Consider the following 19,228-nt stretch of genomic DNA (forward strand, 5'->3'; position numbering starts at 1 on the left):
GGGGGAGGGAAGTAAGATTAGGGGAAAAATTGTAAAACTCAAAATAAATAAAATCTTTAAGTGCAGTTTCAGACCTCTGAATTTAATTATGTCTTTGAGGGGAGTTAAGTGTTTAAAATGTAGCATCTTAATTATTTTCAAGTTTAAAAACATACCTCCAAAAAGGGGGGGTCACTTCTTCACAGACTAATTGATAAATGAAAGAGAATTTTATCCATTAGCAGAGGCAGCCAGTAAAACAGTCTAGCCTGGCATCAGGATGTTAAAGAGTTCTGCAACAAAATATATACACTAGTATAATGTGATTTGTACAGAACATAAACAGATTATTCCCTGCCTACTTCCAGGTAACCATCTATGTGACTCAACTCTAGGATTCCTTTGGAGATGACAGACTTCTTGGCTACTTCTGTAGTAGACTGTGCCAACACTGATGCCTTAATGATCCCCAAGTCCAGCAGTCCAATACAATTGGAGAATACCAGATTGAGAAAAATAGATGCACTAGGGGTTGGCAGCCAGGGACCCCAAAGAAGCTGCAGCAGGCCACAGCTGGGGAAATTCCTTCCTCATCATCTCCCCTCCCCCTACACACACACACACACACACACACACACACACACACACTCTCCCACCTGTGCCAGCATCAAATACAGACCACAGAATCTAAACACTCATCAAATATGGGCCATAGAATCTAAAACTAGCATGGGTTCAGAACTTAGACAAAATCCACCAGAGGGCCAGTGAAAGTAAAATGAGATCCTAAGCACTGGCACTTCTCAAAAGGACTAATGGGGGCACAGTCTGGGGAGGTGGTGAGTGAGTAAATTAATACCAGAAAGATGATGAAATCTATCTAAATAAAGTGAAGTCAGAGGAAACTAGTGAAGATCTAAAATGGATCTGCCATGTAAATCCATAGAGTGATGTAGGACTAGAGGTGAACATCCTTCCGCTGGTTACTTCTAGTTTCCCTTAGCAAAGTGGGTACTATCCTATTGGTGTTGAAGATAGGGAGAGGAAGGGAATCTCTTAGTTGATTTTCAGAAGTTCCACATGGGTTGGTCATCCTGACCTTACTGCCATATATCTGTCCCTCCCATATGTTCTAGACACCTTTTATCTTGTAAAGTAAAAGATTAGAAGTCTTGGGATCCAAATGATCTCAACCAATTCACAGATAATAAGTGGATAAGAAGCCAGGCTTCCTGGGATAGAGACCCTGAGGTACAGCTCCACTCCCCACCCACCTCCTAATTAGTTCTTAATGCATCCAAGGGTCAAGAAAGAAGAACATCACTGCCTTTCCATTAATTCTATCACTTGGTCTCCAACCCTCTCCTGAAAAGGTCCAGTAGCTGTGGCCCCTCCCACAACTTTTCCTAAGGAGTGGCCTATCCTCAGGATGCTCTGACCCAGGGAGAAGGGAAAAGAAACAGTAGAGATTGGGGATGGGGATGGGAAAGCATCGATTACGCTCATAGACATTTTGCTTAAGTGTTTCCATTTGGGAGGTGGGTGCTATTATGATCCCTATTTTACAGTTGAGGAAAGTAAAGGAGACAGAGTTTAAATAACTAGCTATGAGAGGTCCAATCTGAATTTGAGTCTTCTTGAGTCCGGTTCCAGTACTAGGCCACACAGGAAATATCTCTGTATACACTATAAAATCTATCTATAGGCTTAATTTTCTCTCAACATAATTGCGAAAGGGAAAACAAAACATCCTAGAAATCTTAAAAGATAATACTTTAAAGTTGAAATAACCATAAAGGAAACATAGTTTTTGTTTTCATTATCACATGTTACAAGGTGTCTTCTACATGGTAATTAAAATCAACTACATCATATAATTTCTCCCTTATGCAGTAATTTAGCCTTACAAAAAACAAGATTAAGATGTCTGAAAATCAGACATTCACATATAGCAATGAGACTTAATTTGACTATACTTGACTTATATTAATTCCAGTAACTTATATTAATTCCAGTAGAAGAAAAATATAATATAAAGGAACAAGTAAATAAGTTAATAAATTTAAATATACAACTACAAACTTTGAAGAGGAGAAAGAAGACATGAGCAGTGAAGGAGAGTATTTATATAATATTATTATATGACAGGCACTGTGCTAAGCATTTTACAAAATTATCGCATTTTATCCTCATAGCAACCTTGGTACAACTACTGCAGTTAAGGAAACTGAGACAAGTCAAGTGACTTTTCCACAGTTAAGTGTTTTTGCTTTTGCATTCAGGTACAACACAGGTAGTGGCTTGAGACAGCACTCTATTTATTGAGTCATCTACTTGCTGTGATACCTAGAAAAAACTATATATGCTTACTGACACAGGACCTATCAGAATCTGGATTCTTGGAAATAATCTCATATTTATTGTGTGTACATGCAAGTGTGTATGAGCAAACACACAAATATCTCTACATGCATTATATATGTGTGTGAATATCCTTTAAAACAAAAAAGTGAGGGCAGCTAGGTGATGTAGTGGATAGAGCACCGGCCCTGGAGTCAGGAGTACCTGAGTTCAAATCCAGCCTCAGACACTTAACAAATTACCTAGCTGTGTGGCCCTGGGCAATCCACTTAACCCCATTTGCCTCGCAAAAAACCTAAAATTAAAATTAAAATAAAACAAAAAAAGTGATATCATACTTTAAAAAAGAAACAAAACAAGAGATGCTTACTAAGGTACTGGATTAATGAATCCATATTAGGTAAATAAAAGAATGCAAGAGAAACTGACTGATTAAAATATGAATTTACAATCATTGAAAAAAAGTAAAGCAATGGAACTGACCTTGTTATACACATTGAACCATTCAGGGTGATGATTCATCTTTTCAGCTTGTAGTGCAACTCTGGACATAAATCCAAAAGCCTAGGAAAAGACAAAAATGAGTAACATATTTTCTTGAAGAAAGCATACCAAAAAACAAGTTATCTCCTCAGGGGTATGGTGGTATAGGTTCTACAATGACAATGAGGGATTTTAAATTAAAGTTATAAACCAGAAAAACGGTTCTCACTCTTTGACCAACTGGATATTTTAATTGTCTATAGAATGAGGAATCCAAAAATATTGTAGCTGCAGCTTTCCAACAGCAAGCTAGATGTAGAAGCTTAATTCCTAGTCAGACACATTAAAAGGAACTAATTCTTCTGTGGATAACAGATATTTTTTAGTTATCAATTATTAAACTAGACAAACCATTAAGCCCTTCTAGGAGACATGAATGCAAAATGCCAGTTGTGAATGAAAATGCTTCCTATCTACCTCCAACCTCCTTTAATAATGTTGTGATAGGATGAAAAAATTTCCTTTAATCATTTTAACAATGTGACTAATAACCTTCCAGAAAAAAAGAATGATGCACCAGAAATAAAGCAATTTCAGATGAATTCTTCAGACAAAGAAGAAAGTACCTCACAGGAAAGAATTCTAACATCCTTCAAGTGACTGCTTAATCAGCATCCTTCCCCACCAACATCTAAGCTACACATCCTTTAAAGTCTCCCTGCTACACATTCTTCCAGAATATTCTCACCAAGCAACAAGTAGACATCAATACTATCAACCACTAGAGAGGGAAGGAGAACAATGAAAATATGCTGTCTTTTGAAGAGGGTCTAGTCCAAGGTTTGAGACCCATAAGGTTGAAGGTACTCTGTAACCAAAGGTCCTTGCCACATCTTACAAAAATGGTAGAAAACATTTCAAAAGTGTCACAAGAAGGAATAAGGGTAATAATTACCTAGCTGTGTGGCCTTGGGCAAGCCACTTAACCTCATTTGCCCTGCAAAAACCTTAAAAAAAAAAGAAGGAATAAGGGGAGAGTCAAGAGGAACTGAGATTGAAAAATCCGTATGCATGGCTAGCCTGGACCTAAATAAAAGGAGTCTTAAACCCAGCAAATTCCCCTTAAGGACCTCTATATTCTTCAGTCAGTAATGGGGTTAAGACATATCTGTGACTTAACCTTTGGAAAATACCAATCAACAAAGAGGAAGAGGTTAGAAAATGATGGATGAATATAAGAAAAAAGATCTACAACACTAAAGATTTAAGGAAAATCCCTCCCTCCACCAAAAAAAAAAAAAAACCCAAAGTACAAACAAATTGAGGATGCAAAAACAAGAATGAGTCCTAAATCTTCAAAGAAATTTCTAGCACTGACATAACAAATATTTTAAGATAAATAAAAAATGATTCAATGTGTGATGAAATATAGAACCTTTCAAAAAGGAAATTAAATCTATAATAAAAAGTGGAAATGAACATAGCTCACAACTTAGAGCCCTAAATACATTATTTTAAAATCTAAGGCATGAAGTAGTTAAAAATTTCAATGACAAGCTCTGCAAGCAGTCAGGGGAAAGTGTTTCAGATAAAAATGGAAAAGAAATTTGAATAACACAAGATTTTTTTCTTAGCAAAGAGAAATTGCAGAACAAAAAGAAAAAGTATAATCCAAAAAGCAAGGGAACTTTAGTGTACCTAAAAAGGGAATTCTCAGAAAACCTGAGCTTAAGCATCAACAATAAACAATAGACATTCAAAAGAGAGACATTTAAGGCAATGGAGAAGAGGAAAAGGGGGAGGCATGAGAAGAATATTCAACTTGAAAACACCCCAAACAACAAAAGATAAGTACAAGTATTAAGGAAAAAATAATGAAATAAATTATTCTATATTTAAACGTTATTTTTTTTAAGAGAAAGGCTGATCCATGGAATTGTTTTAAAAGAATTAAGAAAAGAAGGGGCGGCTAGGGGGCGCAGTGGATAGAGCACTGGCCTTGGAGTCAGGAGTAACTGAGTTCAAATCCGGCCTCAGACACTTAATTACCTAGTCATGTGGCCTTGGGCAAGCCACTTAACCCCATTGCCTTGCAAGAACTTCAAAAAAAAAAAAGAATTAAGAAAAGGCATGAAAGAAGTTATTAGAGAATTTTCTTTTTATCATTTTAAAAATTGTTTTCCAATTAAGAGCATTTATTCCTTTTCATTCCTGATTCCCTAGACAACCTCTGCTGTGCCACAGAACCCTCCTCACCCTGAAAGTTCATTCTCCTCCTAGACTTCTCCATGGAAGTATACTTTGTCCCAGCAGCCTCTTCCTCTGCTTGGCTGGTTTCTTGCACAAGTTCCATTCTAATGGCCAAAAATTGGCCATTCCTAACAATTGTCTTCTCTATTTTGCCCCCAAGGGGATATCTCTCCCTTGACCATATCTTCAGCTTCCTTGTGTGTTATCTTCTTCCAATTAGAATTTAACTCTTGGAGTAAAGCCAAGATGGCAAAGAAAAGGCAGTGACTACTCTGAACTCACCCAAATTCCACTCCAAAGAAATTTTTTTTTAGGATTTTGCAAGGCAAATGGGGTTAAGTGGCTTGCCCAAGGCCACATAGCTATGTAATTATTAAGTGTCTGAGCCCGGATTTGAACCCAGGTACTCCTGACTCCAGGGCCGGTGCTTTACCCACTGCACCACCTAGCCGCCCCCCCAGACAAATTTAAAATAATGCCTCAAAGTGAATTCTGGAGCAGCAAAAGGATGGGGAAAACCATTTTCCAGGTCAAGACCTAAAAGGTTAAAGGAGTATGTCAATGGAGCAGAGCATAGTCTAGCCATGCAATGACCCACCAAGACAGGAGCAGGCCTTGGGAAGTAACCCAAGCAGCCATTCCCAGAGATCTCAGCCCAAAGACTGTAAGAGGATAGGACCACCATGGACCAAAAGATTACAGGAGTTCTTTTGCTTGCAGATGCAGGTCTATGCTTCATTGCCCATACTCAAAGCAAGGTCCTAATTCCAAAGTGATATGGAGCACTAACACACCAGAGCTTGCAGCAGCAGAACAAAAGGAACCCTGGCCATAGCTTCAGAACAAAATAGAATACATGTAGTTGCTCACAGAGCAGAGGACAGGTCTGGAGAGTGGTAACCACATCTCTCCTTAGATTGTATCACCTTGAAAGAACCAAAAAATTATAGAACTGCTAGGAAAACACAGAACCACTATGATAACAACTGCACAAAACAAGACCAACTTGAACATAAAGTTAAAAATTAAGAAACAAGCAGAAAAATGAGCAAACAACAACAAAAAGAACTATGGTGATAGGGAAGATCAAAACACAAACTCAGAAGAAAACAATATATTTTGAGAAGGGGGAGACGTACAGGACCCCAGCCAGGGTCCTGCTGCTACCACCCACCCCAGCCTAGTCAAGCAGCCACAGCAGGAGCATGGGCAGCAGCAATCAGTAGTGGTATTTCTCACAGGTGAGAGGTACCATCAAGAGGATGTGGCCAAAGCTTTCATCATTTGAACTGTTGAATTTAATTATTCTGGAGATCCTGCAACTGGAGGCAAGGGCAGCAGAGTGGTTATATTTCAGAAAGAACAAGAGAATAAAAGCCATACCTTTCAAAGTCAGAAAACTGAATCTGAAAAGTCTAGAAATTGAGGGAAAAAATTAAAAAGATTAGGTGGTTGCCAATACATGGATCAGCCTCTCTCTTAAAAAAATATAACCTTTAAACTTTTAAATTATGGAAAATAAATGAACTGGATAAGAGAACAGAAAACTCCAAAAGTTCTATTCATAATCATAGCACTGTGGGTTCCCATGGACATGGATGGGAAAAGCAACTCCTGGCAGGATATATGCAAATGTGCTTGCATATCACATCAACTCTATTTCCGTAAATAGGGATCATGAAGCTGACCTCTCTGATGACTTGAGAATGAATCTATGACATGACCTTTAGAAACCACAGATTAAAGCATCAACATTGCAGATATTATACCTGTGAACTTGGAAACCAAAGTGATCACTGCTGCACAATTCCACCTACATCAGTGTAATGTGTTTTATACAGCAGCAAAGGAACCTTAAGACTTTGTGATATGTGCTCCTCAATCTTCTGTAATAAGCATTCTAATTTTTGAAGAACCTGAAGATCCCAGGTCATTCTTTTCAGAAATCATCTTTTCAATACCAGATGTAAAATTTAGTCACAGTGGTAGATGCATGATGACAAAGACTACCTTTTCAATTAAAGTGTAGGATTTTAACATGGAAACTAGGCCTGTCAAAAAGTATCAGGTCCATGAATTTTTCCAAAGTAAACTCCATTGTCTCTAGAAAAATGACTGCATCTTTAATAAATTTGAATGCTGCTGGAATGATGGCTCTGATAGTGCTCTTATAAGTGAGTCAGATAACACAGAAGGAACATGACATTGGAAGCACCAAAAGAAAGTAGCAAATCGTGGGCAAGTGGAAGCTGATGACTCCATAAGACATCAAAAAACAACAAAACAAAACCAAAAGAATGAAAAATGGAAGAAGGTGAAATATCTCATTGGAAAAATTACTTATTTAAAAAATAGATCAAGGAAAGAGAATTTAAGAATTGCTGAATTATGTGAAAACAATGAGCAAAATAAAGTGTCTAGACATCATCTTTCAAGAAATTATCAAGTAAAACTGTCCTATTCTAAAACTAAAGGATAAAAATAAAAATTCAAAGAATCTACCAATCACCTCCTGAAAATGGTCAAATTCCAGAGCTCCCAGATAAAGGGAAAAAAATCACTACAAGTAACCAGAAAGAAACAATTCAAATCCCATAGAGCCACAGTAAGGATGACAAGGCATAACCATTAGGGAGAACAATCATAGGGAAAGAAGAAGGCAGAATTTGGTCCACAACTTAGAATATAGGATAAATTCTACAAAATGGTGCTACTTCTATACCATATTACTCGCCCTGGCTCAATTTTTTTTTTGTATCCCCAGTTCTTAGCACAATGCTTAACAAATGATAAACAATTAATATGTTTTCCATTTATTCATTTAGGACCCCTGAATTCTATGATTCAAGGAATAAATCAAAGATCAAAATTTTAGTCCCATCTAGAAAAGAATTAAGAAAGGGAGAAAGGAAGAAGGAAGAAAGGAAAGTAATAAACAATAAGAAGTACAAAGGGAAGAAGATAAAAATTTGAACTCCCCACTTAACTGAGAGGGAGAGAAACAAAAGAAGGGAAAGAAACAGATAAAAAGACAACAAAATCAGTAATCTAAGTAAAATTTAAGTAACAAAACTAGAGGAAAAAGGGGCTAACAGAAAAGGTTTTATGTAGAAGGTGATGTCTGAGGTACAGCTTAAAAAAAAGAAGTTCTTTGAGGCAAAGGTAAGTAAAGAATGTATCCTAGGCATGAGAGATAATCACTGCAAAAGTACAAAGAAGGAAGATGGATTGTCATGTGTTAGAATAGTAAGAGAATTACTCCGGCTAGATGCAAGGAGTACAGGACAGTAATATACTATAAGACTGAAAAAGTAGTTTGGGGCCAGGTTATATAGGATTTTAAAAACTAAACAGAGGAGTTTGTGTTTATCAGAGGCAATAGGAAACCACGGAAGTTATTTAAGTGGGGGAATCATGTAGTCAGATATGCTTAAGGAAAATTATTTTATCAGTAGCATATAGGATAGGCAGGAAAAGGGAGATTTAAATTATAATGAACAATTTAGGAGACTGTTGCAATAAATCTAGGTGAGAGATGATAAGAATGTGAACTAAATAATTGTATGACTAAAGAAAGTATCAAATATATGAATGCAGAAATAATAAGATTTAGCAATTGATTGGATATTTAGGGTAAGGGGGGAAATGAAGAGTTTAGGATAATGACAGATCATAACCTGAGACTCTGGAAAGATAGTGGTGCCATTAACAGAAATAGGGAAGTGTGAAAGAAGGGAATGTGTTTAGACAAGATGAATTCAAGAAATCTCCGGTATTTCCAGCTGAAAGCTCAAAGGAGTCATCAACACTGAGATAAATTAAACCCATGAAAACTGATGAGGTTAACACACAGGGAGAAGAGAAAAGTCCCAGGAAAAAGTTTTAAGAAACATACAAAATTAAGGAGCATAATGTGAATGTTGAGCCAGTAAAAAAAGACTGAAAAAGAAGCAGGGAGGAAAATCTTCAGAAAGTAGTATTGATTATATCAAAAAAAAAAAAAAAAACTTTGACAAAATATAATACTCACAAAGCATAGAAAGATCCTTTAAAATATGAATGGAAAAAAGGTATTCATCTAAACAAAGGTTAACATTAATAACAGTAGAATAAAAACAAAAATGAATGCTAACAGTAACAAAAGCACAAAAAAGAAAAGCATAAAGACAAAGAGGAAACAAAACTCTCCCCATTAGGATTGTGATATGTGATTGTAATGGAATACTACTGTGCTGTAAGAATGAGGAAGGTGATTTCAGAAAAATTTAGACTGGGGAGGGGGGTGGAGCCAAGATGGTGGCATGAAGGCAGGAATTGCCAGAAACTCATTCCCCAAAAAAACTACAAAAGACATCAAATTATGACTCTAGCCAAAATTTAGAGGGGCAGAACCCACAGAGAGACTGAGTGATACAATTTCCTAGTCCAAGACAACTTAGAAATTCCACTGTTAAGGTCTGTTCCGCAGGGACTGGAGGGTTGGAAAAAGCTGCAGCTGCAGCACAGCACAGTCCCAACCAGGAGCCTGGGTCTATGGCAGAGAGACAGTTTCCAGATTTCTTGGGCCAGGGATCATCAGAGACAGCCAGAAGGGGTGGAGAGAGAACTCTGCCACAATGGAGTATGTGTGGAGAGAGCAACAGCCTCACAGCCCCAATGTGGTGAGAACGTGCAGCAGGAGTTGGCAGAACCACCCAGCACGTCCAGAGCTCTCGGCCCACAGATAGTAAGGGAGTCTCCCTGCTTTCCTTGGGGCAGGACTCTGCTATTTTCCCACACTCAGATACAGGTTGCAGTCTAGGCCACCACAATACCACCACAGCCGAGCAGGGACCCTCCTCACAGCTCCAGGGCAGAGGGGAGCGCTGTGGTCATCCACATATCAGAACACAGGCAAGAGAGCAATCAGAGCCTCTCATAAGACCTTGGAGGAATAAAGCTCCCTGTGGATTTTCCCAAAAACCTCTCAAAGCCTCAGAGTGCAATAAATCAGTCATAGGCTGAGGAAACGAGCAAACAACAGAAAAAGAAGAATCAGACCATAGAAAATTACTTTGGTACCATGGAGGATCAAAATACATACGCAAAATGATGACAAAATTGTATCTAAAACCTACAAGAGAAATAGAAAATGGGCTCAGGCTGTGAATGAGCTCAAAAAAAGATTTTGAAAAGCAATTAATGGAGGTAAAGGAAAAACTGGAAGGAGAAATAAGGATGATGCAGATAAATCATTAAAACAAAGTCAGCAGCTTGGTGAAAGAAATACAAAAAATACTGAAGAAAATAACATATTAAAAACCATCTTAGGCCAGATGGAAAGAGCAACATAAAAGGCAAATGAGGAGAAGAATGCCTTTAAAAAGCAGAATTGGCAAAATAGTGAGAAAACTGTGTTCCATAGGGTTGGAGGGTCAGCACCACAACAGAAAAAGAAACTTCAGCCTCCAGGAATGGAAAAAAGCAACACAAAAGGCAAATGAGAAGAAGAATGCCTTAAAAAACAGAATTGGCCAGCTGGAAAAGGAGAGAAAAAAAGCTCTCTGAAGAAAATAATTCTTTCAAATGTAGAATGGAACTAAAGGAAGCTAATGACTTTGCGAGAACTCAGGAAGAAATAAAACTGTACAAAAAACAAAAATTAGAAGAAAATGTGAAATATCTCATTGAAAAAAAAAACTGATCTGGAAAACATATCCAGAAAACATAATTTAAAAATTATTGGGCTCCCTGAAAGTCATGATCAGGAAAGAGTCCTAACCTCATTTTTAAAGAATTTCTACAGGAAAACTGCACTGATATCTTAGAAGCAGAGGGTAAAATAGAAATTGAGAGAATCCACTGATCTCCCCCTGGAAAGAGATTAAAAACTCCCAGGAATATTATAGCCAAGTTCCAAAACTCCCAAGTCAAAGAGAAAATATTATAAGCAGCCAGAAGGACATAATACAAATATTATGGAGCTGCATTCAAGATCACACAGGACTTAGCAGCAATTACATTAAGGGCTAATAGGGTTTGGAATATAATATTCCGGAAGGCAAAAGAGTTTGGAATGCAACTGGGAATCAACTACCCAGCAAAACTGAACATCCTCTTCCAGGGAAAAAGATGGACCTTCAATGAAACAGGGGAATTTCCAATGTTCCTGTTGAAATGACCAAAGGTGAACAAAAAGTTTGATCTTCAAGTACAAGACTCAGGTGAAGCATTGAGAGGGTGGAAGAGAAGAGTAAATTAAGAGGGACTTAATGATGATGAACTGTGTATATTCCTACATGGAAAGGTGATACTGATAATACTCATATGAACCTTCTCATTTAATAGAGCAGATGGAAGGAACTTTTCTAGATGATGCACAGGAGAGTGCTGAATTTGAAGATATAATATATTGTAATAATGGAGTCAATGAGTAAAAGGGAAATGTAGTGGGAGAAAGAAAGGAGAGGTAGAATAGGCTAAGATATTTCATGTAGCCTTTGCAATGGTATGGAAGCAGGGAAGGCGAGGGGGAATGAGGGAACCTTCATTCTCAACAGAAATGACTCAGAGAGGAAACAGCAGACATACTCAATAAGGTAAAAACATCTAGAAGAAAAGGAAGAGAAGGGGGACAGGAGGAAAGGGATGGGGGGATGTAGGTGATGGAGGAGAGGGTAATCATAGGAGAGGTTAATCAGATATAACTTATTTTCTTTTTTAATTTTTGCAAGATGCTGGGATTGGGTGGTCTGTCTGGGCCAGGTGGTTGCTGGGTCTCTGTGGTGAGATGTAGTCTTGGGCCTTCCTGGCCCCAGGGCCGGTGCTCTGTCTGCTGTGCCACTCGGTTGCCCCACAGCACATTTTTGAAGAGGGACAGAGTGAAAGGAGAGAGGAAATATAATAGATGGTAGTGGGGAGGAATGGATGGAGGGAATTACAATCAGAAACAGCAACTGTGGAAAAATATAGAAGTAACTTCTCTGATGGACTTATGATAAAGAATGCAATCCACCCAAGACAGAGCCAATGGTACCAGAACACAGACTGAAACACATTTTTTTCTCTTTCTTTTACTTTATTTTTCATGAGGTTTATATTTTTATGGCGGGAGTATTGTATTTACTCTTAAACAAGAATATTTTAGTAATGTGTAAATAAATTAAAGAAAAAAAATCTTTTAAAAATTATTGGGCTACCTGAAAAACATGACCAGAAAAAGAGCCCAGACTTCATCTTTCAAGAAATGATACAGCAAAATTGCCCTGAGATCCTAGAAGCAGAGGGTAAAACAGAAATTGAGGGAATTCATCAATCACTTCCTGAGAGACATCCCAAAAGAAAAACTTCCAGGAATATTATAGCCAAACTCAAGAAATCCCAAGTCAAAGAGAAAATACTAAAAGCTGTCAGGAACAAACAATTCAACTGCTAGGGCTCTATAGTCAGGATTATACAGGATCTGACAGCGTCAACATTAAGGGCTCATAGGAAGGCAAAAGATCTTGGTTTACAACTGAGAATCAACTACCCAGCAAAACTGAACATCCTCTTTCAGGGGAAAACATGGATTTTCAATGAAACAGAGGACTTTCAAACTTTCCTACTGAAACAACCAGAACTGAACAGAAAGTTTGATCTCCAAGTATAGGACTCTGGTGAACCACTCACTGTGGGCTGATGAGAAGGACTAATTGTGAGGAATTTAATGATGCTGAACTGTTTGTATCCCTGCATGGGAAAAAGATACTGATAACTCATATGAACTTTCTCATTTATAAGAGCAGTTAGAAGGAGTGTATATACAGACAAGGCACAGGAAGGAGCTGAATATAATGGTATGATATAGTAAAAAGATGGAGTCAATGGGTTAAGTACTGGGAGGAAGGGAAAGAAGAGGAAGAAAGGGTTAAGATATTTCACATAGAGGCAGCTAGGTGGTGCAGTGGATAGAGCACCCGCCCTGGAGTCAAGAGTACCTGAGTTTAGGCCTCAGATACTTAATAATTACCTAGCTGTGTGGCCTTGGGCAATTCACTTAACCCTATTGTCTAGCAAAAAACCAAAACAAAAGATATTTCACATAAAGGAGTCAAGAAAAAGTTTTGTCAGTGGAGTGGAATGGGGGAAGGGGGGGGGGGGAGATGAGTGAGCCTTCATTCTCATCAGAAATGGCTTAGAGAGGAAATAACATCCACACTTAAGAGGGTATAGAAATCTATCTTACCCTAGCGAAAAATGAGAAGGAATGGGATAAGGGGAAAGGGGGGAGGAAAGGGGGGGAGTAGGTGAGAGAAGAAAGGGAAGATCATGGGAGAGGGTATTCAGATACAACATACTTCTGAACAGAGACAGAATGAAAGGAGAGAGCACAGAATAAATGAGAGTAGGGAAGGAATAGGATGGAGGGAAATACAACTAGTGATAGCAACTGTGGGGAAAATATTGAACCAGCTTCTCTATTGATTATTATGGGGAAGGCAACTCATCCCAGAGACAGTCATTGGAATCTGAAGACAGATTGGAGCACACTTTTTTCTCTCTCTTACTATTCTTAAGGTTCCTCATCTTTTTTGGGGGAGGGGAGGGGGGTTTATGATTACTCTCACAACAAGATTATTGCAATAATATAAAATAACCTAATTATTGGCAAAAAAGAAAAAGAAAAACTTAGACACGAGCTGATGCAAAGTGAAAGGAGAACCAAGAAAACACTCTACACTCTACTGTACCAATTTGCTCAACTGTGAATAACTTAACTAATTTCATTGATACAATGACTCAAGACAATTCCAAAGGACTCATGATGAAAACTGCTGCCCACCTCCAGAAAAAGAATTAATGGAGTTTGAATTCAAATTGTTTAAGTTTTTACTTTATTTTTTTGGAGGGGTTATTTTTTTTATCTATATTTACTTTTACAAGACAAATATGTAAATGTTTTGAATGATTGCCCATGTAGAACCTGTATCAAATTGCTTACTATCTCAGAGAAAAAGGGAGGGAAAGAATGTGGAACTCAATATTTTTTTTTAAATGCTATAAAAAAAGGTGGCCCAGTGGATAGAACACTGGCCCGGGAATCAGGAGGACCTAAGTTCAAATTTGACCTCAGACACTTAATAATTACCTAGCTGTGTGACCTTCAGCAAGTCACTTAACTCCATTGCCTTGCAAAAACTTAAAAAAAACAAAAACAAAAAAAAGATGTTAAAAAGTGTTTTCACATGTAATTGGGGAAAAGAATAAAATATTATTCAAAAAGATACTATTCAGGGGCAGCTAGGTGGCTCAGTGGATAGAGCACCAGCCCTGTAGTCAGGAGTACCTGAGTTCAAATCCTACCTCAGACACTTCATAATTACCTAGCTGCATGGCCTTGGGCAAGTCACTTAACCCCATTGCCTTGCAAAAACCTAAAAAAAAAGATACTATTCCCATTAGTGGATAGCATGATAATTTACTGAGAAAATCTAGGTTATCAGCAAAGAAATTAAATGAGATGATTGATATCTTCAGTAGATTAAGTAAAAATTAATAGCATTTCTATAAAGGAATAATAAAATTCCATTTGAAATATCTACAAAATACATACAATATATGGAAATTAAGGAACCAAAGAATATTCAATACCTGCATTGATAGAATTATAAAATTCTCCTTAGAGAAATAAAGAACAACAACCAAAAAAAGAAATATAGAACAAGGTAAATACCTGGGAATACTAAGTTCTCATGACTAGACTTGGCCAATATAATAAAAATGATAATATAATACTGTTGAAGTCAATTTACAGATTTATTATTAAATCAAACTTTCAAGGAGATACCTTACATTTGAAAGAACAAAAGATTTGCAAAATAAAGAGAAATTTTGAAAAAAAAATAGGCATGGAAAGTGGAAAACACTTCCAGAAGTCAAACTATATTATGAGTCATCATAATTATTTGGTACTAGTTAAAATAAAGAAAAGTGTATCATTTTACACCTATGTAAATGACTGAAAAGAAAATGCAAAATTTTGTAGAGGATGTGGGAAAATTGGGACACCAATTCATTATTGGTGGAAGTGAGAATTGATTCAGTCATTTTGGAGAGCCAACTGGAATCATGCCCAAAGTTTTTTAACTGCCTATATACCCTCTGACCCAGCAATAGCACTACTTGGTGTATTTCCAAAGATGGTTAGAGAAAAAGGATAAGAACTTACAAGGTCTAAAATATTTATAGCAGTTCTCTTTGTGGGGGCAAAGAACTGGAAATTTTGGGGTTGTCCCTCAATTGGGGAATGACTGAATAAGTTGTGGTATATGATCATGATGAAATACTACTGTGCTATAAGAAATGAGCTGTAAGCTCGTTGATTTTAGAAAAACCCAGACAGATTTGCACAAAATAATGAAGAGCAAAATAAGTAGAACCAAAAGAACACTGTATACAGTAATAGCAACATTATTTTAAGAACTCTGAATGACTAAGTAATTTTGACTATTATAAATAGACAAATTAAAAGGAATTTGAAGAAAGACTATCTGCATACAGAAAAGAACTGATAAATAGAAGTGTATATATAGATTGATTTTACATGTAAATATTTATACATATACATATACTTTATTATATATTTAAAAGAAATAGCAAGGTGTACATAATAGATATGCAGTTTTATAGTCAATTATCTTTTATTCTAATATATGTTATAAATGCTTGTTTTATTTCATGAATTCAAAATAAAATTTTAAAAAACAAATCTGTGCATGAAAAGTTTTTTATAGCTTTTTTAAAAAATATAGATCAGGGGGCAAGTAGGTGGCGCAGTGGCTAGAGCACTGGCCCTGGAGTCAGGAGTTCAAATCCTACCTCAGACACTTAATAACTGAACTAGCTGTGTGGACTTGGGCAAGTCACTTAACCCCGTTTGCCTTGCAAAATTCTAATAGACAGATAGATAGATAGACAGATATAGATAGATGATGTAGATGTAGATGTAGATATATAGATATAGATATAGATTAGATATAGATATAGATATAGATATATAGATATAGATATAGATATAGATATATCAATGCAAAAGACTAGACAAGGAAGTAGGAAATAACTTAATCAAAAGCCTAAAGTTCAATAAAAAAAAAATATTTAGGAAAAAAATTCTCTAACAAAAATTTGTTGTGTAGAGTGAAAAGCAATCTAGCAGAAATTAAATTTATTTATTTTTTTTTTAGGTTTTTGCAAGGCAAATGGGGTTAAGTGGCTTGCCCAAGGCCACACAGCTAGGTAATTATTAAGTGTCTGAGACCAAATTTGAACCCAGGTACGCCACCTAGCCACCCCAGAAATTAAATTCAAACAGTCACCTTATACCATACAATAATGAATTCAAAGTGAATATATGATTTGAATATTAAGGGCAAAAAGGTTAGAACAAATTAGTTCAGTTATGACTATAGGGTGGATTCTTAACTATATAAAGAGGCAATTCCAAAGATAAAATAGATGATTTTGAATTTTATGAAATTGGAAGACTTCTGAATTAATACAATAATGCCACAAGAATAAGAAAGGAAAAAAATTCTTTGTCACAGGGATGGTAGAAGAAAGATTACAGCAGGCTATTAAAGCAATATGAAGATAAAACAAATCATTATTTTAAATTTCTTAGAAAAGCAATTAAATGGAGAAAAGTTCATATCAATCACTAATAAAGCAATTACAAAAATTTCTCAAAGTTCTCCAAAGAATAATTACAAACCACTAATAACAATATAAAAGAACATTCCAAATCATAATAATGAAAGAAATGAAAATTTAAACAATTCTGAGGCTTCACCTCATGCCCAATTTTTCTTTCCCAGGGATGACAAAAGTTAAAAATAATGAACAAAAGATGAACAAAATAATGCATTGCTGGTAAAGCTATATAATTTGCCCAACCATTTAGGAAAGCAATTTGGAATTATGCAAAGATAGTCACTAAAATGTCCACATATTTTTTGACAGAGACATTTCACTAATTGATGCTTGCACACCAAAGTGGTCAATGACAAAGAGACCCCATAGACATCAAAATCTTTATAGCAACACTTTCTGTGGTAGCAAAAAATTGAAAAAAAAATAGAATGGGAAACGACTAAACAAGATGTGGTACATGAATGCAATAAAATATTATTGTCCCTTAAGAAACACTGAATTATCAACCAACAAGCGTTTATCAAGGGTTTGTCATGTGCTGAGCTAGCATTAAGACTACAAAGAATAGAAAGATTTATATGAAATGAGTTAAAATAAATAAGCAGAACTAGAAAAACAATTTTGCATGACAGTAATTCAGACAACAAATATTTAGTAAGCACCTTCTTTGTAATTGGCACTGTTACAACTAGATATACAACATGATGATGATGATGATGATAATAATAATAATGATGATGATGATGATGATGAACTGAAGTAGAAAAAGAAATATGACAAATTTTGGCTCCAAATAAGAGACATAATAAAGTACCTCTCTTATTTCTTTGAAAAGATATAGACTCTGGGTATATATTTTTCAAATAATGTCATATTTTTCAATACATTAGTTAGCTTTACTGATATGTTTTTAACTCTTATTCTCTAATAAGGGAAAGAGATGAAGGAGCTGCATTGGAAAATGTAGTTGATATTAAAAAGATATCAATAAAAATTTACTTTAAGAAAAAGGTAAAGGACCTCTCCCCCTTACCCCACCCCAATACATTTTAACCATGCATAAACAAAGGCATTTACTTTAGCTCAAGACACTTAACTGCCTAATTGAGTCCTTCCTGTCAATGTATGACTGACTGCAGTTATTTAAAAGCAATAGGATCTTTGTAAAGAAGAAATTTGGGAATATGAGAGTTGAACTTCTAAAACCACAAATTTCATCACAAAGGACACAGAGAAAAAAATCAGTTTATTTTGTCTAGAAATAATAAGTGTGACTTGAGAGAAAAGGTTTGCTTTCAAAATTTTAAGAGTTACATAAAAAAAAATGGTGAAGTTGTCCTTATCTGAAAGTTGTCCTCATCTGAAAGCCAGACAGACTTGATAAGACCTGAATATGATGGCATATTTGGGTAGACTTTCAGAGAATTCTTACATTCAAATAAATAAATATTTTACCTCATTTAACGCATGGAGGAAAAAAAAATATAGTCTTTAGTAGTATTCTTGGAATTTCATATTTGTCTATCTGAACTGCATGAATTTATGTCAGCAAACATATCTATTACTTATGACAAGAAAGATGTTATTTTCAATAACTATTCCATGTCATTTAGAAAGATTCTCTCAAAATAAAGTCTTATCATTAATTTTTATTATTAAGTTTTAAGTCCCCAAAAGTTTTCTAAGTTAGATAAAAAGGAAATTTTGACTAAATTTGCTTAATAAATCATATCCAAATGCAGGAAAACATATATTCTCTCCACTATTTTATGTGATTTAACTCAAATTTACTGAAAAGGGAGAGAAGATATTTCCTAGGAGGAAAGAATGAAATCAAATGTGAAGACCAGTTTTAGTTACTTGAAGTTGCAACTATTTAAAATATTTAGTGCTGTATCCTGCAATCATTTTAAAGAGTAAGCTCTATTGAGTTTTGAAACTCACAGTCAAAAGAAAGTAAAAGCCTATCAAGAAGGTGTAAAAAAAAAGTCAGTCTGATAGTCTTTGAACCCCAAAGACTTTAGATCAATTCATAGAACCTATTTTTCCCTTATGTTATTAGCATCAAGAGACACTACAGATATTGGTCACTAAGAATAATTTTATTGGGGCAGGCAGCTAGGTGGCGCAGTGGATAGAGCACTGACTGGCCTTGGAGTCAGGAGTACCTGAGTTCAAATCAGACCTCAGACACTTAATAAATACCTAGCCGTGTGACCTTGGGCAAGCTACTTAACCCCATTGCCTTGAAAAATCTAAAAAAAAAAAAAAGGAATAATTTGATTGGCAATTAATTTCGGTAAAATCAGTCATTTCAAAGGAATATTCACAGGACATACATACCCAACGCAGGTCATGTTTTCTTTCCCTGAACTTTCTTAATTTTAATCTTATGAAATACTTTAAAGTCCAAAAATAAGCTATGAATCATTTTGGTTTCCAAAACATTTATAAATCAGACTTAGGATCAAAGATCATGGATTTA

At 35.9% G+C, this 19,228-nt stretch overlaps 1 protein-coding gene and 1 pseudogene across 3 annotated transcripts in view; one reads left to right on the forward strand and one right to left on the reverse strand.

Moving 5' to 3' along the window:
* Positions 1-19,228, reverse strand: part of PCBD2 (pterin-4 alpha-carbinolamine dehydratase 2) — a 75,082-nt gene that overhangs the window by 6,297 nt on the left and 49,557 nt on the right. For all 3 annotated transcript variants that reach the window (XM_074213527.1, XM_074213528.1, XM_074213526.1), the window contains one exon: positions 2,824-2,904. In XM_074213527.1, coding sequence (XP_074069628.1) covers positions 2,824-2,892 — 69 coding nt within the window. In that variant the 5' untranslated portion in view covers positions 2,893-2,904. The remainder of the gene's footprint in view (positions 1-2,823; positions 2,905-19,228) is intronic.
* On the forward strand, positions 5,663-7,276 carry LOC141507075 (serine/threonine-protein phosphatase 2A 55 kDa regulatory subunit B delta isoform pseudogene; annotated as a pseudogene).

Source organism: Macrotis lagotis, chromosome 1 (assembly GCF_037893015.1).
Source record: "Macrotis lagotis isolate mMagLag1 chromosome 1, bilby.v1.9.chrom.fasta, whole genome shotgun sequence".
NCBI classification, from domain to species: domain Eukaryota; kingdom Metazoa; phylum Chordata; class Mammalia; order Peramelemorphia; family Peramelidae; genus Macrotis; species Macrotis lagotis.